At 46.3% G+C, this 26,590-nt stretch overlaps 1 protein-coding gene across 1 annotated transcript in view; it reads right to left on the reverse strand.

Moving 5' to 3' along the window:
- Positions 1-23,288: 23,288 nt before the first annotated feature.
- ZNF532 (zinc finger protein 532) overlaps positions 23,289-26,590 on the reverse strand; it is a 31,351-nt gene continuing 28,049 nt past the window's right edge. The window contains exons 7-8 of the mRNA XM_056848285.1: positions 25,840-25,987; positions 23,289-23,783 (exon numbers count right to left, since the gene is read on the reverse strand). Of these exons, the coding sequence (XP_056704263.1) occupies positions 23,289-23,783; positions 25,840-25,987 (643 nt within the window). The remainder of the gene's footprint in view (positions 23,784-25,839; positions 25,988-26,590) is intronic.

The raw sequence follows: 26,590 nt of genomic DNA on the forward strand, positions 1-26,590 counted from the left end.
CAAAGTGGCGATCAGCCTGGGCATGCAAGAAAGGACCACGAGAGCCAAACATTGACGCAACCCTTCCTGCCCTCCCTCTCGTGATCTGTCTAAGGTCACAGAAGCAGCACTGCTGACAGATGGCCATCTAGCCTGTGTTTAAAAACCTCCAAAGAAGGACAGCCTACCACCTCCCGAGTTAGCCTGTTTCACTGAGGAACTGCTCTAATTGTCAGAAAATTCTTCCTAGTGTTTAGCAGAAAACTCTCCTCTGCAGCCACTTTCTTCTGTCCTCACCTCTACCCTAGGGATGCCAACTGCCAGGTAGTAGCAGGAGTGTGTGTGTGTGTAAAGTGCCGTCAAGTCGAACCCGACTCATGGCGACCCTTTATGGGGTTTTCAAGGCAAGAGACTAACAGAGGTGGTTTGCCATTGCCTGCCTCTGCGTAGCAACCCTGGACTTCCCTGGTGGTCTCCCATCGAAGTTCTAACCAGGGCTGACCCTGCTTAGCTTCTGAGATCTGACGAGATCAGGCTAGCCTGGGCCATCCAGGTCAGGGCAGTAGCAGGAGATCTCCTGCTAATTCAACTAATCTCCAGCCGATAGAGATCAGATCACCTGGAGAAAATAGCCGCTTTGGCAATTGGACTCTATGGCACTGAAGTCCCTCCTCTCCCCAAACCCCGCCCCCTCAGGCTCCGCCCCCAAAACCGCCTGCCGGTGGCAAAGAGGGACCTGGCAACCTTACATCCCTCTCTTCTCTTGCAACGTTTTTGTTTTCTTTTGCAAATGCTGCTGGAGAAGGAGTGTATGTGTGTATCACTGAGCGGAAGGATAAGCTATTGCATCCCAGCTTTCTCTTCTGTGCGCGCGAGGTATTTTTCAGTTGGGTCGATACTGTATATTGCTTCCTGTTGTGTGGATGTTTTCCAGAAAGTCACAGGGGGGAAAAACGTCCTCTGTTTCGAAATGGCCCTCAAAGGAATCACTTGGGAGAAGGCTGGCGATTGTCTCTGGAAAATGCACTTGAGCACAGTGCAGGCGATTAATTAGTAATTGGCATGGAATCAACACACAATTGCAATTTGAATGTGAACATTCATGTGCAATAAGTGCTTCAATGATAACCATCATTGAAGTGCTGTGAATTGCAGTGTCCCTTGCACACTCGCGCATACACACAAAGCTGCCTTATACTGTCTGAATCAGACCATGGGTCCATCAAGGCCAGTGTTAGGGTTGCCAAACTCCAGGTATTAGCTGGAGATCTCCACCCGATGAAGATCAGTTCACCTGGAGAAAATGGCCACTTTGGCAATTGGACTCTATGGCATTGAAGTCCCTCCCCTCCCCAAATCCTGCCTTCCTCAGGCTCCGCCCCAAAAACCTCCTGCCGGTGGTGAAGGGGGACCTGGCAACCCTAGTCAGTATTATTTACTCAGACTGGCAGCTGCTCTCCAGGGTCTCAAGTAGAGCTCTTTCACATCACCTACTGCCTGCTCCTTTTCACTGGAGATGCTGGGATTGAACCTGGGACCTTCTGCATGCCAAGGAGATGCTCTGCCACTGAGCCACATCCCCTCCCCCTCCCCAAAGTCAGACTTCCTGCTCCTGCATCCTTGGACAGTAGACCTAGATGGTGAGCCTGAACCCAACAACGCCGGTTGCTTCCAGCCTGTAGTTACAGGACTAATTAAAGTAACGAAACAAGGAAGCTATGAATCAGACTTCTCCACAGGAAGAGTTCTGGTGGGATCAGCCAGAGTCGACAGATGGCTAAAGCCTTCTTTTTTTGATGGGGGAAATGAAAGGTCCCCTTTGATTTCAATTATTCTTGCCTTCTTTAAATGATGCACAAAACGATACATCCGGGCTGAGTTTGGCCTTGAAGTGTTCCCGTCATAACCCTGAGAGAGTGAAGGAACCTTGATGTGACAAGAGAGAGACTCCTGGGTTGGGAATAAATTAGGAAGATTTTGGCAGGGAGAGAGAAGGTATCAGGAGAGAGGAAGGCAGAGCAAAAAAAATTTGTTAAGAGCTCCTTTCACTCACCTTGGTTCTTAAGACGGGTGTTTGTTGCTGGTAGGTGAAGAGCCCTAAAAGGATGCCAATTAGGAACGGACCATATCGGCAGTAAGGTTTCGAATAATACTCCACGAAATACATCACGGTGGATGTTTTCCTGCAAGCAGAATGGAAATGATTGGACTGGAGTTTCGAACGAACATTCATAAATAACCGTTCCCAGTGAACGACATTTGGCAAATGACTCCGATGGATTGCCTCCGCCGATGTCAAACAAATGCTCACCAAGCTGGAATGTTACTGCTGGGGTATATCTAGGTTTGCCCAGTCCCTCTTCGCCACTGGAGGGAGATTTGGGGGGAGGAGCCTGAGGAGGGCAGGGTTTGGGGAGGGGAGGGACTTCAATGCCATAGAGTCCAATTGCCCAAGCGGCCGTTTTCTCCAGGGGAACTGATCTCTATCGGCTGGAGATCAGTTGTAATAGCGGGAGATCTCCAGCTAGTACCTGGAGGTTGGCAACCCTAGGTAGATCTCAAGATGGCATTACTTGACAGCACTTCTCTGGAAAAAAAAGTGTAAAGACACCACCTGCTTATTCGCATTGTAAAAGTTTAAAATTTTGTTGTTTTAAAAGCAATGGAGAGAAAAACAGCTCATACAGTTATGAGTCAGCCATGATATGAAATCCCCTATGCAAAGCAGCCCTCCTAAGGTTGCCAGGTTTTGTTCTCAAAACGTCTGGCACCTCGAGTGTACCTTTGAGCATGCACTGAGTTACTGTCCTTGAGGATAAAGAAACCCAAAGACCTAAAAGCAAAGTGCTCCTGGGCATGTACAAAACACATCAAACCCAGCGGCTTCCCCCTTATAATGCCTTTATGCACAATGCTTTGCTAATTAATGCATGCAACAAGACAGCTCTGCTGGACTATTTCCTGGCTCTGCATCATTAATACTGACAACTCTCCAAGGAGATAAAATTCAAGTCTATGAAATTCTGACTGGTTGAAAAACTAAACCCCTTAGCAGGAGTACACTAGATAATGCTTATTGAATCTACCTTTGGGGAAAATATTTTTTTAAAATGAATTCTCCAGACCGGAACATCCTCAACTATTTGTTGAAAACCAGATTCCCAAAAGTGAAGGACTACAAGGGTCACTGGAAAAAACAATAACACTATGAAAAGTTGAAGGCAGTAGGAAAAGAGGAAGATCCAACATGAGATGGATTGACTGAATAAAGGCATCCATGTCCTTCAACCGGTTCAGTTTGCAAGACCTGAGCAAGGCTGTTTATGATAGGATGTTTTGGAGGTCATTCGTTCATACAGTCGCCAAAAGTATAAAACACCTTGATGGCACATAACTAGGGTTGCCAGCTCTGGGTTGGGAAATACTAGAGATCTTGGGGGCGGAGCCTGAGGAGGGCAGGGTTTGGGGAGGGGAAGGTCTTCAGTGGGGAATAGTACCATAGACTTCCCAATCCAAAACGGTCATTTTCTGCGGGTTGAACTGATCTCTGTTGTCTGGAGATCAGTTGTAATCCTGGGAGATCTCCAGCCCCCCACCTGGAGGTTGGCAACCCTCCTGCACAAGAAACCTGTTACTGATGGAGACAGTTTGGAGATAGGGTTGCCAACTGCCAGGTAGCGGCAGGAGATCTCCTGCTAATTCAACTGATCTCCAGCCGATAGAGATCAGATCACCTGGAGAAAAATGGCCGCTTTGGCAATTGGACTCTATGGCATTGAAGTCCCTCCCCTCCCCAAACCCCGCCCTCTTCAGGCCCCGCCCCCAAAATCTCCTGCCGGTTGCGAAGAGGGACCTGGCAACCCTATTTGGAGAGCCTTACCTCATGTCACGTGGGTTTGCAACAGGAAGTCTGTAAAAGGATGACAGCAGGGCGGTGACTGTAAAAGTTGCCAGGAAAAGAAAGGTTCCCAAGACCGTCAACGCACGCTTACTTCTGTCAAGAAAACAGATACTGAAAGCAACAGATGGAACTTTCTTTTTTGTCTCTTAACCTTAATATCTATGCATCAGCCCTGGAATGTACATAGCATAAGAAAACCATTTCATTTCAGATGTATATGTGTTAAGTGCAGTCAAGTCGCTTCCGACCCCTGGCGACCCTATGAATGAAAGTCCTCCAAAATGTCCTATCTTTGACAGCCTTGCTCAGGTCTTGCAAACTGAGGGCTGTGGCTTCCTTTATTGAGTCAATTCATCTCTTGTCGGGTCTTCCTCTCTTTTCCTGCTGCCCTCAACTTTTCCTAGCATGACTGTCTTTTCCAGTGACTCTTGTCTTCTCAAAATGTGACCAAAATACGATAGCCTCAGTTTAGTCATTTTAGCTTCTAGGGTCAGTTCAGGCTTGATTTGATCTAGAACCCACTGATTTTTTTTTTTTGGCAGTCCACGGTGTCCCTAACTCTCTCCTCCAACCCCACATTTCAAAGGAATCTACTTTCTTCCTATCAGCTTTCTTCAATGTCCAGCTTTCACACCCATACACAGTAATAGGGAATGCGATGGCATGAATTAACTTGATCTTGGTGGCAGATACTTGCCTGATATGGAAAAAAACCAGCAGAGGAGTTGTTAAATAGAACTGGAAATCATTGGCAAGATACCACGTCCACCCATTGCACTGAAAAGGAGCAGGGGTGAGAAAAATATATGTATTTTTAAAATTTTACTTAGAGTCATAAAAACAAGAGCAACATAAATGATCAGTGTTAAAAACAAGCCATTAAAAGCTTAAGGATACCAAGTAGGGATGCCAGATCCCACTTCGCCACTGGCGGGAGGTTTTTGGGGTGGAATCTGAGGAAGGTGGGTTTGGGGAGGGGAGGGACATCAATGCCATAGAGTCCAGTTGCCAAAGTGGCCATTTCCTCCAGGTGAACTGATCTCTATCGGCTGGAGATCAGTCGTAATAGCAGGAGATCTCCAGGTTGTACCTGGAGGTTGGCAACCCTAGACTCCAGTGAAAAGAACAAATAAATGGCATTGATTGATTCATTCAACACCCCCCCCCCACCAAATAACTAATTTATTTTAGTTATTGATCTGGTATTCCCCCCAGAGAGCACTACGCTTGATGAATAGTAATTTGCTGGTGGTCCCCAGCCTGAGGAGCGTGCAGCTGCCCTCCACAAGGACCAGGGCGTTTTGGGCCCTGCCTCCAGCCTGGTGGAACAGCTTCCTTAATAACATCAGGGCCCTGCGGAACTTAAATGAATACCCCAGGACCTGTAAAACAGAGCTGTTCTGCCAGGCTTGTGAATGAGGGAAGCCGCAGGTTTTTCCAGTACCATCGTTTGCTGGCCTCCCCATCCTCCCCCCACCCCAAATTTAGGTTGGGGGTTACTACCTGGCCTGGTTTTTTTAGTGGCTCTATTTTTTGAATTCTACTATTGCCATCTTGTTTTATTTATTGCCGGAAAGTGTGATCTTAAAATAGGTTTTAATCTGGAATCATAGAGTTGGAAGAGACCACCAGGGTCATCTAGTCCAACCCCCTGCACAATGCAGGAAATTCACAACTACCTCCCACACACACACCCAGTGACCCCTACTCAAAGCCAAGAAGATGGCCAAGGTGCCTTCCCTCTCATCATCTGCCTAAGGTCATAGAATCAGCATTGCTGACAAATGGCCATCTAGCCTCTGCTTAAAAACCTCCAGGGAAGGAGCGCTCACCCCCTCCCGAGGAAGCCTGTTCCACCGAGGAACCGCTCTAACTATTAGAAAATTCTTCCTAATGTCTAGACGGGAACTCTTTTCATTTAATTTCAACCTGTTGGTTCTGGTCTGACCTTCTGGGGCATAAAATATATGTTTTATATTACATGTTGTGGCCCGCTCTGAGCCCGGCTTGCAGGGAACAAGGGCAGGATATAAATATGAGGAAATAAATAAAATAAATAAATTTATTCATTTAGATATTTATACCCCATTTTACTCTCCAACGGGGTTCCAAAGTAACTTACAGAACTGTTCTCTGTTCTTTCATTTTATCCCCACAACACCCCTGTAAGGTAGCTTAAGCTGCAAGTGTGATACTGGCCCAAGGTCACCCAGTGATCAGTGACAGAGCAGGGATTTGAACCCAGTTCTCCCAGATCCTAGTGTAACCCCACAACATGGTAATTCAGTTTTTCACTCAACTGAAAAGAATCCTAGCAATCTACAGATTTACCGATTCGGTCCCAGTGATTAAATTGTTGATCAGCAAGAGGTTGGTCCACCAGACACTTCGGCAGTTGTCCACCTGAAGTTTTAAGGGCTCCCACAATGCTCCCCAAGGCATGACAGAATATAAGCCAACCAAAAGACACACAGAATACAGATGGAGTGGCTGAAGGCTGAAACCACAAGAGAAGTGATTGGGTTATATAGAAGGCGCCTCTTTTTCAACACCTAGCTAGGCAATTCAACACTTAACACTGGTTGTGTTTGCAAGGCAGACTCTCCCCCTCTGCCTCTATTCTTAAATGAATATGAAATTCAATTGCAAAACTCAGCTAAATAACCCATGAAGAAGAAGAAGAGTTGGTTTTTATATGCCGACTTTCTCTACCACTTAAGAAAGAATCAAACCGGCAATCACATTCCTTCCCCTCCCCACAACAGACACCCTGTGAGGCGGGTGGGGCTGAGACAGTGTGACTAGACCAAGGTCACCCAGCTGGCTTCATGTGTAGGAGTGGGGAAACAAATCCAGTTCACCAGATTAGCCTCCGCCATTCATGTGTAGGAATGGGGAATCAAACCCGGTTCTCCAGATCAGAGTCCACTGCTTCAAACCACTGCTCTTAACCACTACACCATGCTGATTCCAGATATTCACAACACAACTAGAAAATGCAAGGGTTATATGTCAGGTATGTTGGGAAGGTTTGCCAGCTCTGGGCTGGGAAATACCTGGAGATTTTGGGGGTGGTACCTGAGAAGGGCAGGATTTGGGGTGGAGACGGGCCTCAGCAGGGTATAATGCCCATAGATTCCACCCTCCAAAGCAGCCGTTTTCTCCAGGGGAATTATCTTGGTTGTCTCGAGATGAATTGTAGTAGTGGGAGATCTCCAGGTTTCACCTGGAGGTTGGCAACCCCAATGTTGGGGTTCTTTGGCAGAAATGTCAATGTGACAAGGGGTTCCCTGAAGATCAGAAGTTTGAAAACCATTGGTCCCCAAGTAAATAATAAGCTAATTCACCCTGATCTCTGTTGACTCGAATGTTTAAATGGGAGAGTCAAATGACCTAGTCCTAGCTTGCTAGCATGGCTGATTTTTTCTGTGCCCCTTAGGATAAACAGAGAGGACTCTTGCAGACTGTACCGGAAAAGTCGGTTGCAGAGATATTGCAGAGCGACGCAAAAGGTGATTTCTTTTTCTGAGCGACACAGCATGTTCAAGAGAGATCGGCAACTCAACAAGCCACTGGTGAGGGGGGAAAAATCTGATATTAATTCCACTTCCCCAAAGGTTGCTTTGTGAAACAGCTAGCGTATGGGGTACTGGTTAGAATGTCCGACCAAGGCCAGGAAGACCCAGATTCTAATTCCTGCTTGAAACTTACTAGATGGCCTTGGACCTCACAGGGTTCTTGTAGACCAGGCGTGGGGAACGTCAGGCCCGGGGGCCGTTTAAGGCCCGCAAAATCATTTGGTCTGGCCCTTCGTGGGTCCTGGCAGATCTCTAGCTCAGAAGGATCTAGGACTGGCGATCCGCCCCTGCCCGCGGAAAAGAATAGCCTCTGTTCAAGGCAGATGTGTGTTTCCTTTGCCAAGAAAAGGAACCTTTTTTCCCCCTTGCAGAAGTGTCATTAGCTATGGAGCTGCTAGGACCGCCCAAGAAACTGTGTTAACCCTTTCCCACCTGGGCCATGGAGAAACGTATTAGTCAGCTAATTTTTAAGTAGATAATTTTGTATGGCCAGTGAATGATGTTATAAATATCCAAGTGGCCCTTGGCGGAAAAAAGGTTCCCCACCCCTGTTATAAAGCCATCAGCTCCTGAGTGGACCACCAAGGGTCTGAGAAGAAGAAGAGTTGGTTTTTATACCCTGCATTTCTCTACCTTTAAGGAGTCTCAAGTAGCTTACAATCACCTTCCCCTCCCCATAAGACACTTTGGGAGGTAGGTGGGGCTGAGAGAGTTCAGAGAGAACTGTAACTAGCACAAGGTCACCCAGCTGTCTTCATCTGGAGGAGTGGGGAAACCAACCCACTTCTCCAGATTAGAGTCCACCGCTCTTAACCTCTACACCGTGCCGGGGTAGTGGTGGAGAGAATTGCGATGTTTCCTTGTTTCGTTATCTGCATCTTTGTGGTGTGCTTGTTTTTAGTACTTTAAATTGTAAAGCACCTTCAGTATGTTGGCAGAAAGGTGCTCCATACAAGCAATATGAAATATCAGTTTACTTACCTGATTAGGAAAAACGTGTCAACACCCAAATAAAAGGGCCCACTTTGAGAATATATGTAAATAGGGTTTTTTAGCACTTTGTCTTCCCATTCTGATACATTATCTGCAACAACATAGAAGGAATATATAAGGACATAATTCAGAGCCGGAAAGTGCTGGAATACCTTCTTATGCTATGGTAATTCCTTGAAGATAATTCGCAGTGGGTAGCCGTGTTAGTCTGTCTGCAGTAGTCGAAAAGGGCAAGAGTCCAGTAGCACCTTAAAGACTAACAAGAATATTTTCTGGTAGGGTATGAGCTTTCATGAGCCACAGCTCACAGCTCACAGTATCTGAAGAAGTGAGCTGTGGCTCACGAAAGCTCATCCCCTACCAGAAAATATTTTTGTTAGTCTTTAAGGTGCTACTGGATTCTTGCCCTTTTCTGCTATGATAATTCCTGAAAGCCAAATGTGTTTGTCTGTAGCAGCAAAATTCAGAGGCATTCAGTGTGGCACCTTAGGGCCAAACGAGATGTGATGCTTTTTAAAGAAGAGCCAGGTCCAGGTTGTCAGAACGGCAGTGTGGGGAAAATAAGTCCTCACCCTAGACTATTTTGGCCTGGGAGTGATGGCAGGAGACCCTCCTCCCCCCAACACAACAACTCCAACCCAAATTGGCCTCCTGCTGATTTTTTAAAATGACATTCCTCATAGCTCCTGTGTGTCTTCAGGGGAAGTGAGTCGGGTCTGAGGAACCTGACTCTTTTAAAGCATTGAATCTATTTTGGCCCTGTAACTAGGGTTGCCAACCTCTAGGTAGTAGCTGGAGATCTCCTGCTATTACAACTGATCTCCAGCCGACAGAGATCAGTTCGCCTGGAGAAAATGGCCGCTTTGGCCATTGGACTCTATGGCATTGAAGTCGCTCCCCTCCCCAAACCCCACTCTCCTCAGGCTCCTCCCCAGTGGCGAAGAGGGACCTGGCAACCCTACCTGGTAACAGAATTGATTCCAACGTAAAATTTCACTGTGCTCACTTCATCAGATGTATTGGAGTGTATAGCCATTATACATGAATCAATTTAACGGATGTGTGCTCCAACGCATCTGATGAAGTGAGCTCTAACTCACAAAAGCTTATACTGGGATCAATTCCATTAATCTGAGGTGCTGTGGGACTCCTGTATTATTTGACTTCTTCACACAGGGATTTCCTTTTTCATGCATGTGCACTTCATAGCCAACCAGCTAGGCCTTGTGTAGACATAACTGGGATTAACAGAAGTTTAGAATCCCATTTTGTTGGGAAGAATCAAACTCCAGTATGCCCAGGGGCCTGCATTCATATTTCAGGGAGCTGATTCAAGGCTTCCCAGAATGTTTTTGATGACATTCTGCACACAAAGGGGAAAGAGAGAGGAATCCAGGTATACAGGAACATGCCGGTACTCCTCAAGGGCAAATCTCTGTTGGTTATGATGTGTGGACAAAGCCATGGTGAGTAACTACTTTATAGCTTTTCCCAAGATCTCACTGTCCTGCATTACCTCTTCACAATTGATTATGCCCTGTAAAAACAGAGCCCGAATCATGCGTCACGTGGTCCCAGCTCATGAAACCACAGCCCTGGATGTCAAGCGTGGAATGAAGCAGCCATCGACTTGATAAGTGGGTACATAAAGAGAGCGTCGAGTTTGCTTTAAATCAGAAATATATCTGCGTCTGTAACTTTGTGGCCCATACCTAAATTCTGCCAGGCCGTCATCTGACTGGTGTGGCCAGAAATAATCCATAAGAGACTCAGGGCTCTGATCCCATTTAGAGCTGAAGAGACGTCTCTGGCAGGCTCCGTCAACCAAACCGCTGGAAGATGCTTTTGCAAGCAGAAACATTTCAGAACCCAGTCCAAGGTACCTGAGAAAGTTAGGCAACAAGAAAGGAATCCACTGGGAGTTTTCATTCCTCTGTTATAGTGCATGTTTACATAGTTTGGTCACAAGGTTGCCAACCTCTAGGTGACAGAGATCAATTCCCCTGGAGAAAATGGCCACTTTGGCCATTGGATTCTTTGGCATTGAAGTCCCTCCCCTCTCTAAATCCCGCCCTCCTCAGGGTCCACCCCAAAAATCTCCAGGTAATCCCCAACCTGGAGCAGGCAACCCTAGTATAATGCATAGAGACCACCCTTAGGGTTGTAATAGCAGAAGCTCTCCAGCTACTACCTGGAGGTTGTCAACCCTAGCCATTGTGCATGACCATTTGCACGACTGTTGCTTATTAGCCTTCCTCCATCTGCTTTCTTCCTGTCTAAAAGTAGATTGTAAACATCTCAGGCCCGGAAGCTGGCTTTTTATGTGACTCTATAATATACTATGTTCACGGATGGCCTTGTAGAAACAATGGGGACTACTGTTAATAAAATGCCGACTTTGGGGTGAGCCGTCGGGTGCAACCAGCAACACGGACAGCCATCTCGTTCCATCTCTTCTTTTGATTTACCCTTGTCTTCTTCGTCTGAAGAGGTGCTCCTGTAATTGGCAGAAGGCAACGCCGAAGGGTCGCGCTTGGATTCCCTCCATATTTCAGAAAGGGTCCCCAAAATAGGCAAGACGAGAAAGGAGACGCTAACAAAGCTGAGAGAAACAGGCTCATTATTGCAGGGTGACGGGTGCTCCTAGAAGGGCCTGCGCTCTCCCACCCTTCTACTTACAGGCAAACCGCTACAAACAGATCCAAAGGGAAAAGGCCTTTTGCACATCTGGCCACGGACACGTAGGAGAGCGTCGAATTCAGAGCGAGCGGAGAGGGGACAGGCGGTAGGAAAGAGATGGTCTTGAATTTAAATATATCTGTTGAGAAAGAATACATTAATCTCTCCCGGCCAGGACCAAGCGGTATGTTATGATTGCCATTCTTAGCAGCTCATTCAAGAAAGGAAATGGAAAGGTTTGTTTTTTGATGTTCTGGGAAATATTTCTATTTGGTTCAAAGAGATTTTATTATGCTACCTGTAAACACTTTCCTCCCACGAATTGTAAACTTTTGGCATCTAAAAAGCAACTCCCTTCTTATGCCTTCCATCTTTCTCACAGGCCATTTATGCTTGGTCATTAGCAGAGCGTTCCAGGCTGAATTGCCCTGCATATTTTTTTTTTTAGTTTTTCACGTCGTTCAGGAAGTACCTGCTTCGCATTACTTAAGAGCCCGTTTAACGCAACCTTTTGTGTTTGCTCCGCCCTCGCGGCGAAGAATCCCCTCAAGGGAACATGCAAAATCACAGCTGCGCATTAGCTATGCAGCCGGCGATTGCTAATGGCTATGCAAACAAGGAGCAGGCAAGCGGGGTGTGTGTGGAATTTCTCCTTTTGCGTTGGGACCGTGAATGGTCATTTTAAAGGTTGCATTTTTAAAAAGAGCTTCAAAATTGACCCTGCATCAGTGGCCACCGAGATACAGAAGAGGCAGAAAAAACGTGTGGTTCTGTTTAACAAACAAACAACAAAAAAGGCTTAGTTTAGCTACAGCGGCTGCCAGTCTGAGTAGGCAAACACTGACCTTGATGGACTCACAGTCTGATTCAGCGTAAGGCAACGTTATAGAAAGAGGACATCCATTTACCTCGGATTGCTAGTTCTGTGACGTCTTCCTCGGAGCAGGAACTGGGCACGCAAATTCCACTGTAGTAATCCATGCCGCCCTAGGAGGCATAATTCTCTTTAGTACTTATCTTATTGTCTGAATAAATTGAAGGGGAAATGGTGTTGATATAGGCAAAAGCAGACACGTGGTGGAAGCACTGATTTCAATGACAGTCAAGCAAAACGTTTGAAAAAAATCCTTAGGATTTAGGGTTGCCAGGTCCCTCTTCACCACCGGCGGGATGTTTTTGGGGCGGAGCCTAAGAAGGGCAGGGTTTGCAGAGGGGAAGGACTTCAATGCCATAGAGTCCAATTGCCAAAGCGGCTATTTTCTCCAGGGGAACTGATCTCTATCGGCTGGAGATCAGTTGTAATAGCAGGAGATCTCCAGCTAGTACCTGGAGGTTGGCAACCCTATCAGGATTCCACCCCCCCCCCAAAAAAAGGGATGAGTTGATTGTTCTGCAGAAGAAAGGGAAGCATTGGAAGGGTGAGAAAAGCCATACCTGCAGAAATCATTCCTTCTAGCCAGTTATTAAAAGCTTCGCTCTCTTTGGCCTCTCCAGTTTCTAACTAGGCTCAGAGGAGTGTACCTGGGGTGATCCCATTTTCTCATCACATAGGGTTGGAAAGTCCAGGTTGGGAAATTCCTGGAAATTTGGGGGTGGAGCCTGGGGAGGGCAGGATTTGCGAAGGGACCTCAGCAGATTATTATTAAAAATCGTTAATAATTTTTTAAAAAAGGAAAAAAATGCCGGTATACTACAGCCCTTCGCCAAGCAATAGCTGTGTACTCAGGCGACACACCTGCTGTACTTGGAGTTTGCAATACTGCCCTCGGAATCGTCCGTAAGGAGCTTCCGTAGAAACGCATTCACTATAACAGCCCAGTCGGTCCAGATTCCCACCAAGGACATCGCTGCCGAGCTTTCCAACAGAATCATACACTGAAAATGCCAAAGCAAAGAGGTTGAGCGTTGTCCACGTACTAATCGACCAAAGGAGAAAGGAACAGCTCCCGTTTTATTAAAACGTTTTTATCCTGGCTTTTTTCATCGTTCACGGTGCCTCGAGGCAGCCTCCCTTCACCAACCAAAGCTAGCTAGGAGACAAAGACGACAAACACATTCAAAGTAATCTAACAACTTCCCGCAGATAATGACGTCGAGGAAAAGGCCCTAACAAGCTCTCAAGCACGGCTCGGCTCCACAATCTTTACACCAAAATGCTGTCTACGTGAGGGAGCCTTCCACCTGGATGGATCCAACCATCCTCCAAGGATGCCAACAAAAGCGTCACCTAAGTTGGAGCAAGGGCCTATCACATGGGAGTCAGGGGGGCCATTTGGCCTGTGCCTCACATTCACGAAGGGCCTCAAATTTAGACTTTTGACATTATCCCCAAAAATATGTTTTTTAAGTCACAGATCTACTGGCAGGATTGAAAGAAGACAATGTTGGTCACACAACTGTAAACCGAGGGTTTCTAGGTCCCCCCGGTCACTGGTGGGGAGCGGGAAGAAGGGTTGCCAGTAGGGTTGCCAGGTGCCTCCTCTCCTCTGGCGGGAGGCTTTTCTTTGTAATTGCCCGGAAGTGCCCTCCTCGCAAGGGGCCTTTACCTCTTAGTTTGAGTGGTAAAGCAGCCCTTTACCACTCAAACGAAGAGGTAAGGGTCCCTCCCGAGGCGGAACGTCCGGTTCTAAACCAGAAGTGCCGTGCGCCGTATGCACACGCGCGTGCACGTTTGCCCACCGCCCCCCAGGTGGTCGGCGGGCAGAGGGGTAAATGGTCGGGGGGTTGCCTGCCACCAGTGGGCACCTGGCAACCCTAGTTGCCAGATGCAAGTTGGGAAATTCCTGGAGATTTGTGGATGGATTACGGTTAGGGTTGCCAGGACCCTCTTCGCCACTGGCGTGAGGTTTTTGGGGTGGAGCCTGAGGAGGGAAGGGTTTGGGGAGGGCCTTGGAGCAGAAAACAGTAAAGCAAGGGTGTCTAACGTATTTGTTATGAGGGCCGGATATGACATAAATGTCACTTGGGCGGGCTGGGAGCAGGGTGGGGTGGGTGGCTGCCAAGTCTGTAAGTGGCTCGCCAGCTCAGATCAGGACTGAGGGGCTGGCTGCCTCGGTTGGCTCGTGGGCCGGATAAGAGCTGTCAAGGGACCAGATCCAGCCCGCGGGCCTTATGTTTGACACCCCTATAGTAGAGGTTATAGCTCAATGCAATTTATGCAAATTAATTTTTAATTTTAAAAATTCTACTTACTCTTCACGGCATAAGCTTTGGGATTTGCTGCATTCAGGTCAGAGAGGAATGCAGTGACATCTTCCCAACATCCTCGAGAGAGATTTCTTGCAAAGGAGGCATAAGGAAGAAGCAACAGCAGCAGCTCGAATTCGGGTGCCACCATGTTATCACCTCTCTTGTTCATCTCCAGGCTTCTTTCTTTCGGCCTGACGGTATATTTAAGGACCTCAGGGGCGACTTGCTTTAGGTGAGCAGGCGACTCCACCTTCTTACCTTAATCGGAAGAGGCTTAATGCATAAAGTGCAGTGTGATGGAAATTGTACCAAGCGTGAAAAGGTATTTAGGCCCCGACGTTTTCTTGAATCAGACAGCTTGCGTGTTTCCTCTCTGCCCTTTTCCCCCATCTGCCGCAATTTGTTACACAGATCAAGACAAGACTCCTTTGCCTTTTGGTGGTACTCTCTTCACAGCTTCATAATTACTCCACACGCACACACTTCAAGAGTTGTTATGGCGCTGAACCAGTGATGGAAGGTCCCTATTTGCCCACATTAGGCGTCAGCGTAGCGACAAATTCAAGTCTTCTCTGTCAGCATCTGACTGTCTATCACATATCTGTCCTGCTCTTCCTTCAAGGAGCTCAGGGCATTTTATGTCATTCTCTTCTCCCTGTTTTACCCTCACAACAGATCAAGGAGGAGGAGGAGGAGGAGGAGGAGAGTTGGTTCCACTTACGGAACAATCAAACCACCTTACAATCACCTTCCCTTCCCCTCTCTGGTGGGGCTGAGAGAGCTGTGAGTAGCCCAAGGTCACCCAGCTAGCTTTGTGTGGAGGAGTGGGGAATCAAACCCGGTTCTCCAGATCAGAGTCGACTGCTCCAAACCAGCACTCTTAACCACTACACCATGCTGGAAAATCTTGAGTTCAGTCTTGAGATGGAAAATCTTGAGTTCAAACAGCTATTATAAGACAACCATCTGATCACTACCCCAGTGGCCTTCAGCCTTCCCAAAGCTGAAACCTGTTGGCCATGGGATCCACTGAGCTTCAGGTACTAGACAGGAAGAGGGGGCAGAGTTATTACCTCACTGGTGTAAGGCCAAGACCCATTTCAAGAGTGTCAAATAAACACAAATGATTGTCTGGGCCATACAATGGCTTCCTAGAACAGCACTTTAGGACGTTATTCTAAGCACTTCGACAGTGTTAGAACAGCTTGTTAGAGCCCTTTCTGGGCTCTAAAAAGTCACTCTAGCACTTAACAAAATGATTTCTAAGTTCTCAGTCGAGCTCCTATCCCATTGCTATCTGAGCAGCTCCGTAATAATTTGCTCAAGTGTTAGAACTGCTACATCAAGCATAGTTACAAAGCTACTCAAAACACTGGTCATTTGGAACTGCAAAGAATTCATTGAGGTGATCAGTTGAGGTGCTTGATATGACAGAAGGTGATTATTGAGAATAAGGTTCAAATTTCAAAGACCTATTTTGTGAACACTGACTCATCCTAGCTCAGTACCTGGTGCTTGACTAATGGTACCTCCATGTTCTCCAAGTCACAGTATCAGTTGAGTATTTTGCTTCGAAGAAGCATCAGACAGTGTGCGTTCTTCAGAGACTGGTTTTTCTGGGCTACTGAGAAACCTAGAAACCCCAATTTATGTTTTTCCTCAACAGGACACCTAACATATGAAACAGGGAGATGTTCAGAGAAGGGTAGCCAAGCCAGATCACCAGATTAAACAACTACATCTTCAAAACATTTTGTTGGCTCAATCAATCCCTTGCATACCTCTTTAAGGACTTCCTTGCTATCATGTCTACTTGGTTTCTTCTTTGCCTGAGCTCCCTGGTTTCTTGCATCTTCCAAGAAAATGGATTTGGAATGGAGAAATCCATTGAACAGACACGTACTAAGACTTATCCCTTGAGGTGGCCTCTCAGACACAGAAAATGGGCAGATGAAGAAGTGAAGAAAGCAGGTGTTGAGTGGTAAGGAAGCAGAAGTGCTGGAGGTCTAGCGTAACAGGAGCAGAAGCAAGCAACAAAGCACATCCCACCCAGTTCCCACCTTCTGAGCAAGCAGACAACAAGCTTCATGGCTTACCCCTATCTACAATTCTGATTGCCCACCTTTCGCTTTCCTTCATACACGTCAGTGCAGTGAAGACAACTAGTGATGGAAGGACGTCACCCTGGGCCAACCATGTATGGTCTACTGTTGCACCTCCAGACAAAAGCCTGCTTGAGAACCTTGAGAGAGCCAGCGTGATGTAGTGGTTAAGAGCGGTGGTTTGGAGTGGTGGATTCTAAATCTGTAGAATCGGGTTTGATGCCCCACTCCTCCACATGAGCAGTGGACACTAATCTGGTGAACCGGGTTGGTTTTCCCCCTCCTACACATAAAGCCAGCTGGGTGACCTTGGGCTAGTCACAGTTCTTTCAGAGCTCTCTCAGCCCTTCCTACCTCACAGGGTGTCTTTTGTGGGAAGGGGAAGGGAAGGTGATTGTAAGCCGGTTAGATTCTTCCTTGGTAGAGAAAGTAGGCATATAAAAACCAACTCTTCTTCTTCTTGAGAACCTGCTTTAGTGAATATTGTTTTTGTGTTAGCTCAACAATCATTGATGACGATGGCTCAGTGTGTTTCACCATTTATGTACATACATGCCGCCAAGTCACAACTGACTTGTGGCAACCCCAGCAAGGAGCTTTCAAGTCAAGTGAGAATCAGAGGTGGTTTATCATTGCTTTCCTTCATGAAGTATTCCTTGGTGGTCCCTCATCCAAGTATTGACCCCGCTTAGCTTCTGAGATTTGGCTGCACCATGCCATTACCTTACCATTCCACATCCCACTTCACCATGCAGTCTACAGATAACAGGAAGGCAATGGGTTGGATCCAATCAGTTCCTCCATTGATGCAAGAAGGACAAGAGTCTCCTTTTGACCCCCAAGGCTATGTGGGGAATCATGGGACACTGGCATCAAGGAGTAAAATGGGGAAAGATCACCCCCTTTCCCTCCTGCATTTGCTGAAAAGCTGATGGGATCTAACCCATTATACAGATATACAAAAATAACTACTAGGAACGAGTCCCGTAATAAAAAGGCAACCTTTATTATTTCATTCATTCTGTACAAAAAAAAATGAGAAAAGGAAACCACACCATCGCCGCATAGTGACAACCCATTTGATATACAAGTCAAAAAGTGCGCATCAACAAGCGTGAGGGTTTCAAGAGGTACACAATTTTCTTTTAAAAAAGGCAGTGATAAGCTAGCACACATCACTGACGGAAGGCTAAGAGGGATCCCAAGTATATTCTGCTAGTGTTTTTTTTTTAATCTAGTTCTCCGTAACCACCCAACACTTGATGAGTAAAACGAGAAAGGGAGGGGGCAGAAAAATGAGCATTCATTAGTCATCAATGAATGAAGAGCAAGGAATTTCCAGAAGTGATAATAAATCTTCTCTGACGGCATATCTAGAAAAACCCTTAGAAGGGTCAACATTTCCTCTGTTCCCACGCATCCAAAGCTGATGAACAGTTTTCATCAATAAATAACAGAATCTCAGCATTCTTTAGGGGCAAAAAAAGATCCCCCAACATTTATTTACATATGAAATGGGTTTAGTACAGTCGTTATGAACAATAGATTTAACATCCGAGAGCGGCGAGACCTCCCCTTTCAGAACGAAACGTTTACCTATGGTATAATCATGCAGATATCTCTCTCTATGTATACATATATATATATACAAACAACATTTTGCTTTAATTTTAAAAAAGTACAAAATTGGTTTTCGGGAATACATAGGTGGTATAAAAGCAAACAAAATAAAAAACAAAACGTAACTCACAGAGAGCTCAATGTCAAGGAGGCAGTAATGGTACATTTTTTTTATTTTCCTGTACTTCCTGAAAACATTCACTAGTGAAAATAGGGACACTCGGAAGTGTTCCAAAAAAAGCACCAGAACTTGCACCAAGGAAATCCATAGTCAGTACTCGTGAAATGCAAATCAAGTTATGCTAATTAACACATTACTGCCATGAGAATAGGGGTCAAAAGCCACATGGGGTGCAAAGGCTGTGAACTACTTTCTCCTCTACCCCCTCCGGCATGCCCAGGCAGGCTGTCTTTTGAAAACATTCACCCCATCCAAGCTGTTTTGGTGTAAATGGCGGGAACATCACAGAGTAAATGAAGCTCCACGCTCGTGGGTCAGGGCCAGCGGTTTGCACAAAATGAGGATTTTTGCAAATGTTTGCCAACACAGAAGACAATGGTAGTTAGCATCTCCATTTCAGCATCTCCGTTTCAGCATTTGACTGCAAACCTCTGGATTATACCCACTACCAGCAGTTTCTGCAATCCACAACTATATTTGTGTAGGTACTTCTGACAGAGAGGGACTGTCATTCAGGACCTGAATACTAACCTCCCATAAAGATTAAAGGACATCATGTAGTATGGGATTGATGCGTAGTGAACGCAGATTTAAGGTGGACGACTGGGGTCGGTGATTGTCAAATCTCTTACTACTCCTGCTCTTTATAAGGTCTACAAACTTGTACTGTAAAAAAATGTTCTCAGGAGGAGCCCAAACGCTGCATTTGGTACCATATTTTAGTATAGAATTCTGGGCACTAGGAACTTTTGGAAAGGATTAAGCTGACACCATTTCACGTGACTTTGGGTTCAATGCAACACAGATGGGTAAGAAGTTAAGCCAGGAAACATGAGTTGAAATCTCATCCATTAATTCATCATATGGCCTTGGGCAACGCACTGACTGCCAGCATCAGTGATTCCTCCTTCGCCCCTGCCACATGCGCAAGATGGCGATAACAATACAGACCTACCTTGCCTGATTGTTGTAAGGATATAAGTTTCACCCAGAAAATGTAAAAATCTACACAACGCGAGTGTCACCCTGAATTGTTTTTTGAAAGGAAGAACTCGACCTTCCTTGCGTTGTCAGAGTACCATGGAAGAATTTGTTAATTTACCGAATATTTGTGGTATCAAAATGCTTAACAATCCTTAGGTCGCTGATTTCCAAGTGATCTCGACGGCTTTACCGTATGGCTACCACCTCCTTGAATGCACACCCTAAAAAGGGTTCACCTCCAGTTTCAATCGACAGAGAAGCTGCCATGAAAACAGGAAGCTAGCGCAGTTCAGAATTCAAAGCAAAGACACAACAGCTCTGTGAGAAACACCTTAGAGACCCACAAGATTTTCGAGATATAAGCTTTCGACACTCAAAGCTCCCTTCCTCAGATAAAGCTTTGTCTCTCGAAAGATTATACCCTGAAAATTTTGTTGGCCTCTAAGGTGCTTCTGGACTCGCATCTTGCTAATGGGCTGCAGACCAATACGGCTACCCGCCTGAAACGAAAGTATTCTGAAATGTGCAAACAAGACAAAACCAGTCTTGAAGACGGACCCCTGTTACATCATAAACTGAAGGGCTGACAGGGACCCCCCCCCCCCAAAAAAAAGCTGTCTAAAACTGACTGCCCTGCCAAGCAGGATTTTCACAGTCTGGGAGTTTAAAAGATCACCTGGGCCTTACGTGCAATTGAAACATGACACCAAAAAAAGGAAAGTCAATTATTGGCTGGTGACGCCATCCCTCCACAGGAGCAGGTTTGCTATTGCTTTGCTACCAAAGATCCATCCAGAGGTCTCTTATTTATGCAGACTTCAAACAAAGTTCGGCAATCTATATCAATGTCGTGCATATATTTGCTAGTTTTGCATAATTTATGCTGTGCTCCTGCTAGTCGTGGGGGAGGACAAAGAATCATGCATTGCATGGAAGTATCATCCCCAACTACTAGAAAACTTGCTCAGACCAGTTTCTGAGGAGGTAACTGCATGATATGCTCCCTTCTGGTTGGGTCCAGGTCTGCTGAAAGGGGCTGTGGCTCAGTGGTAGATCATATGCTTGGCATGCAGAAGGTCTCAGGTTCATTCCCTGGCATCTCTAGGTAAAAAGATCAAGTAGGAGGTGATATGAAAGACCCTCACCTCAAACTCCGGACAGCCACTGCCAGTCTGAGTAGACAGACAATACTGACGTTGATGGGTCAACGGTCTAATTCAGTATAAGGCAGCTTTATGTGTGTCCACGTGCCACGAGGACCATCAGTAAGTTCCTCACTGGGGACTCAATTACTAGGTGTGTGGGGACTGATATGGATCGAGGCCATAGTGCCATGAAGAAAGGGCTTTCACCAGCTCTTCCCATGATTTTCCCAACTCAGAATGTCCCTGGTGGAGCACTATTTGACCCACTGGGAAAAATCTTGGTGTACCCCATCAGTACACATGGAACCCCCAACATGGTAAATAATACCTCCTGTAGCCATTTTGGGTCAGGGGAATGGAATTGTTGGGGGAGAGGCCAACGTCCCTTCTTGTACACTACAGTCCAGATCTGAATCAGGCCCACATGCAGGAAACAGAGCTCCCAAGAAAGAACTTGCAAGAACACATGGAAAAGCAATATGGGTTCGATCCTACCAGGAGGAAGAACTTCTTTGACCACCAGAAAGGCCAACCAGGGACATGGACAGACAGAAGCCATGCAAGATGGATGGAGAAGGGGGCTGTGGTGAGGAAGGGAACTCAGTGCATTGCAGCAGAAGGGCTGGTAGGATCCGATCCCATGTTTAGTTAGGCCCTGGATTCTAACAGTTACTCTTTGCAGCCTAAAGGACTTCAACCATGAGATTTTTCACAACCAGGCATTTTGCCCAGATATAATATCTAGGTTGGATCCAATCAGCTTTTACACTGGTGGGAAAAGGAGTAGAGCAGGGGTGTCAAACTCAATTGTTATGAGGGCTGGACATAAATGTCACTTGGTCGGGCCATGCCACGCCAGCCCAGATTGAGAGTGTGTGTGTGTGTGTGACTGCCTCAGCTGGCTTGTGGGTTAGATAAGAGCTCTCAAGGGGTCAGATCCGGCGCGTGGGCCTTATGTTTGACACCCCTGGAGTAGAGGGTCTTATTGGTCCACCACCCAAAAGCTATATTGGGGATCATGGGCCCTGCATGGACCAAAGCCATGTGGGGTGGAGGCTGCAGGAAGGAGGAGAAACAGGTGAGATGGAGTGGAAAAAAAGCTTATTGGATCCAACCCTCTACGTTTTTGTGATGCAATCGCAGAGCTGCGGAAGACTCAGCTGTCTAAACCTTTCGGTTTCACACAGCCTTAATGGGCGAAATACATTTGCCCCAACCCTGTCCATTAAAGGTGCCTGACTGGGAATGTGCAAAATATTTAGAACAAGCAACAGAAGCAAAATTTGAGTGTTAGCTTATTAACCCTATTAGAGGTTGCCTATTTATCATTTAAGCATCGGAACAGCTGGCTTTAGCACAAACAAGTGACCCATTCCCTCCAACGCAAGCCGTGCAAGGAGACTTACAGTCCTTCCGATCAAGTTAAAATGGATAATGCCTTATGAATGGTTCCAATATACGTGAAATTTAGGAAATTACATGATGCGCAACCTTCCCCTCCCACCCCCGTAACCCTCCACAACTGTAAACATATTCACAAAATTGTACACATTTTGTTCAGTCTTGAGCAGCTAAGCTTAATTCTGCATCCCGTTTTGCAGAAAATACTAACTTAAATACTGGCTTACTGATTTTGAATGAGGCTTTTGTGGAGTCCGCTGGCCATATTCAAAAAGTGCAACGGAGGATGCTGAAGAAACATAAGCATGACAACCTACAGGCGTGTTCTCCTGTGCAAAGTCCACTGAAATGATTAACATAGGTTTTTGTGTGGTTTTAACGGGGCTTTAGGGCAAGAGAACCTCCAAGTGGATACGATCTAATGCAATTCTTCACATGTGCATTCCGAAAATCTTCCTGGATAATTAAAAAAGTCTCTCCATGTATGTTGGACACATCTGGTGTGCGTAATCCATCCGAATGCCCTCCTGAGCTGGTGGCCATAGCGCTCTCCTGTAACGCCTATTCATTTCGACGAGCCTTATGTTTCTTTAGAATCATGCTCTTTAGCTCCTCCGTTGCACTTTTTGAATACGGCCGGTGTGTTCTCTGTATGTGGAGAGACTCTCTCATATTATACATGATTTACAAAAAGCACCTAAAAGTCCTGTGCAAGAGATCAAAATAACATGATTCCAAATACTCCCCTTTTGGTCACGATAGGTCTACCAACGTGCTACGTTGTTTGGGGCTCCAGCCCGGTTGATTATTCAGAACGAAAACAGATGCGTGGAGGCTGCTGTTGCATCCGCCCTTCTTACATCATTGGTAAATTCAGAAGCTCTTAAGTTATGCGGGACTGCTACCAGCAGCACCACCACCACTGCCCTGCAGCGGGAGTGCTGGCATGGGAAGGAATCAGGTGACAAGGGCTTCTGTCATGGGATCTGGGACCTGGCATTATCAGAGCTGTTTGGGAAACACGAATACAGGTCTCCCACCCTCCCTGTTTAACGGAACGCCAGGTGTCGCCCCAATATTAAGAACTCTGCTTTAAACTAACTATTTAAAAAGGCAAAACAAAAACAAGGTTTCCCTACTAAATACCCATACAAACACATAACAAAGAGTATAAAAATCATCTGTTTAAATATATACATACTCTGTTCAACTCAAATACTGCTTTCTTTAATGCTGTATTTTTGGGGAGAGGGCAGTCTTCATGTGTGTGTATGTCGGCATGTATATACAGACATATAAGCACACATGTCTATATATATCTATCTCTCTACATATATCTATTATCTATAGCGAAGGAGTGAGGAAGATACATTTAAATATAGACTATACTGCAACGTCATGGACAGAACTGTTAACACTATTACCGTAGGTGAACTTTCTGTACCAAAAAAAATTCATTTATGTTCTGAAGTAGAGAAGGTTTGTCTTTTTCCTTTCTGCTTTTGAAATGCATGGGCGAGATGGGGGAGGGGGAGGTCATTTTTCAGCCGCACTCATCCGTTTCGATTTGATGAAGGCCATCCCATGGGTCCGCATGTGAGTGTTTAAGGCAGCTTCCGTTTCAAAGGTCTTTGAGCAAACCTTGCATTTCCGGTCGGACACGGAGTTGCCGGACGCCTCCTCCTCGCGGCTGGGTTTGTTCTCCTGCTGGCTGTCTTCCCCGGAACCGTTCTGCTTGGAGACGGGCTGCGGCTCCTTCAGCTTATGGACAATGAAGAGATGCCTGGAAAGGGAGACGTGGGAGGTGTAGCAGAGGCCGCATTCCCGGCACTGGTAGGAAGAGCCGTCCGATTTATGCTGGGGGATATGTTCGTGGAACTGGAGGAGGTTCTCCGTCGTGAAGCCGCACACTGCACACTTGTGGACTTTGAAAACGTTGATCTTCAGCTTTTTCAGCGGCTGAGTAATGGCTCCTCGGGGGGGCCTGAACTCCAGCACGGGTTCCTCCAATTTACGCTTCGGACTGGGAACCTGAAATGGACAAGACAGCCATTTTATAAAAGCCCAGTTATAACCATGTGGTTATGCTCAGTAATATTCATGGCTTCTATACTTTGGAAGAAGCAGAAGACCGTTATTTGAGCTAGGGCCCGTTTTTACAACAGATCAACCAAATTGACAAGCAGTATGTATGGGTGTGAAAGCTGGACAAAGAAGAAAGCTGACAGGAAGAAAGTAGATTCCTTTGAAATGTGGTGTTGGAGGAGAGTGTTACGGATACCGTGGGCTGCCAAAAAACCAAAATAAAAAATAAAAAATCAGGGGGTTATAGATCGAATCAAGCCTGAACTGACCCTAGAAGCTAAAAAGACTAAAGTGAGGCTATCGTACTTTGGTCACATTATGAGAAGACAAGAGTCACTGGAAAAGACAGTCATGCTAGAAAAAGTGGAAGGCAGCAGGAAAAAAGGAAAACCCAACAAGAGATGGACTGACTCTATAAAGGAAGAAACGGCCTTCAATTTGCAAGACCTGAGCAAGGCTGTTCAGGATAGGACATTTTGGAGGACATTGATTCATAGGGTCACCATGAGTCGGAAGCGACTTGATGGCACTTAACACACACAGAGTTTAGAACAGACGAAATTAAAGAAATTTTCACATGATGTACGAAGTTCACGCCAATGTTCGAGCTAGTCCACCATTATAAATGACTTAGAAGGCCCGAGGCAGGATGTAGAAGCAAAAAACCTTCCCCTTTCAGAGAAACACTGCCTCCAAACGTGGAGGTTCTATTTAGCATTATGTCTCAATCACCTTTTGAAATTATCTATGCTCCTGGCTCCCGCTACAGCCTGGAGCAGAGAGTTCTAACAGGAATTCAGTGCTGTTCAGTCGCAACTGAGACGGGCAGGGGTGGTTTGCCACTGCTGCCTTCTTTTGCATAGTAACCCCAGTCTTCCTTGGTGGCCTCCCAGCCACGTACTGACCACGGCTGAAGCTGCTTAGCTTCCAAGCTCGGGCTAGCCTGGGCTATTTAGAATAGGAAGAAAATAAGAACATAAGAAATGCCCTGCTGGATCAGACTGAGGTCCATCAAGTCTAGCAATCTGCTCACACGGTGGCCAACCAGGGGCCTCTAGGAAGCCCACAAACAAGACGACTGCAGCAGCATTGTCCTGCCTGGGTTCCAAAGCACCTAAGATAATACGCATACTCCTCTGATCCTGGGAGCACAGGTTGTGTTTTTGTCAGTTCTTCCCGTCAAAGGTCGCAGCTTAGGAAGGGAATGAAGAATTCTGCAAATAAATGACTGGTTACGTAGACGGTGTTGTCAGGAAATAGGGTTTTTTTGGGGGGGACCATGGCTTACCCCAGGGGTGGGGAACCTTTTTTCTGTCAAGGGCCATTTGGATATTTATAACATCATTCGCGGGCCATACAAAATTATCAACTTAAAAATTAGCCTGCTATATTTGGTCAAACATTTAGCCAAAAGGCACGACCAGAGACGGCTCCAAGTGTCTGCCACATAGAGCAACTCACTTTTGAGCTCTGCTGTCCCCAGCTGGGCCCAAGAGATTCAGGCAGGGCAACATCCTTCTGAGCTAGAGATCTTCCAGGACCCATGAAGGGCCAGACCAAATGATTTTGCGGGCCTTATACGGCCCCCGGGCCAGACGTTCCCCACCCCTGGCTTACCCTTTCGAGATGAAGGTCTTCTATCTTCTGGGCATGGAGTAGGGGTCACTGGGTGTGTGCGCGGGGAGGTAGTTGTGAATTTCCTGCATTGTACAAGGGGCTGGACTAGATGACTCTGGTGGTCCTTTCCAACTCTATGATTCTATGATTCTAATTCTCTAGTCACTACACCACGGGTCCCCAACCTTTTTGAGCCAGTGGGAACCTTTGGAATTTTGACTCAGTGTGGTGGGGCCCAGCCACAACATGGCTTCCACAGGATGGCTGCTGCAGGAGGGGGAGCCAGCCACAAAACGGCTGCCACAGCTTACCTTCAGTCACATAGTGAAGATCCTTCTGCAGCAGCGGTAGCCTCTGCCAAACCAATTACATGAATCTCTCTCACCTTGGTGTCTTCTTTGACTTCACTTTCTCCGACGTTGGTGGATTCCGTCATCTCTTTCACATCGGGCTCCTTAATGCCGTGCATCAGCTGAATGTGTTTTTCTAACATCAATCGCTTGGTGAAAGTACGTCTCGAATCTGGGCAGTGCCTGTGAAAAACGTACAGCAGACATAAGTAAGTACAGGTCCTTTCTGCCACTTGAATCACACACAATCAAGAAGGGCGACGGATGCAAAAGTGGTGCATGCAAGACTAATGATGGAATATCTGAGCATGCTCACGTCTCTTGTTTGTGCATGTGAGTGGCATACATTTACTAGATGAGGATCTGAAAGACTGAAGTAAGGGGTCACAAAGCTGCCCAGATAATTTTGCACTGGTGCCCGTGTGAAAAGAAACTGGACTAGAACTCGGGGACCCCCACTGAAACTGACAGGTTCAGGACAGACAAAAGGAAGGATTTTCTTCAGTCAACCGGTAATTAACTTATGGAATTCACCGTCGGTGGACATAGTGATGGCCATGCATATTGATGGCGTGATAAAGACATTGCTCATTCCATTTTAAGGTTCTTCATCAGAGAACCCATAAATGCAGTAAAAAGAAAAATCTCCACCACCAACATAAAGAGTACAGCCCTTCATATTTTGTATTATTATACAGGTTGAGGATCCCTTATCTGGACTGCTTGAGACCAGAAGTGGTCCATATTTCGGATCTTTCCGTATTTTGGAACATTTGGTTGTGACAC

Source organism: Euleptes europaea, chromosome 4, assembly GCF_029931775.1.
Source record: "Euleptes europaea isolate rEulEur1 chromosome 4, rEulEur1.hap1, whole genome shotgun sequence".
In the NCBI taxonomy this organism is placed as follows: domain Eukaryota; kingdom Metazoa; phylum Chordata; class Lepidosauria; order Squamata; family Sphaerodactylidae; genus Euleptes; species Euleptes europaea.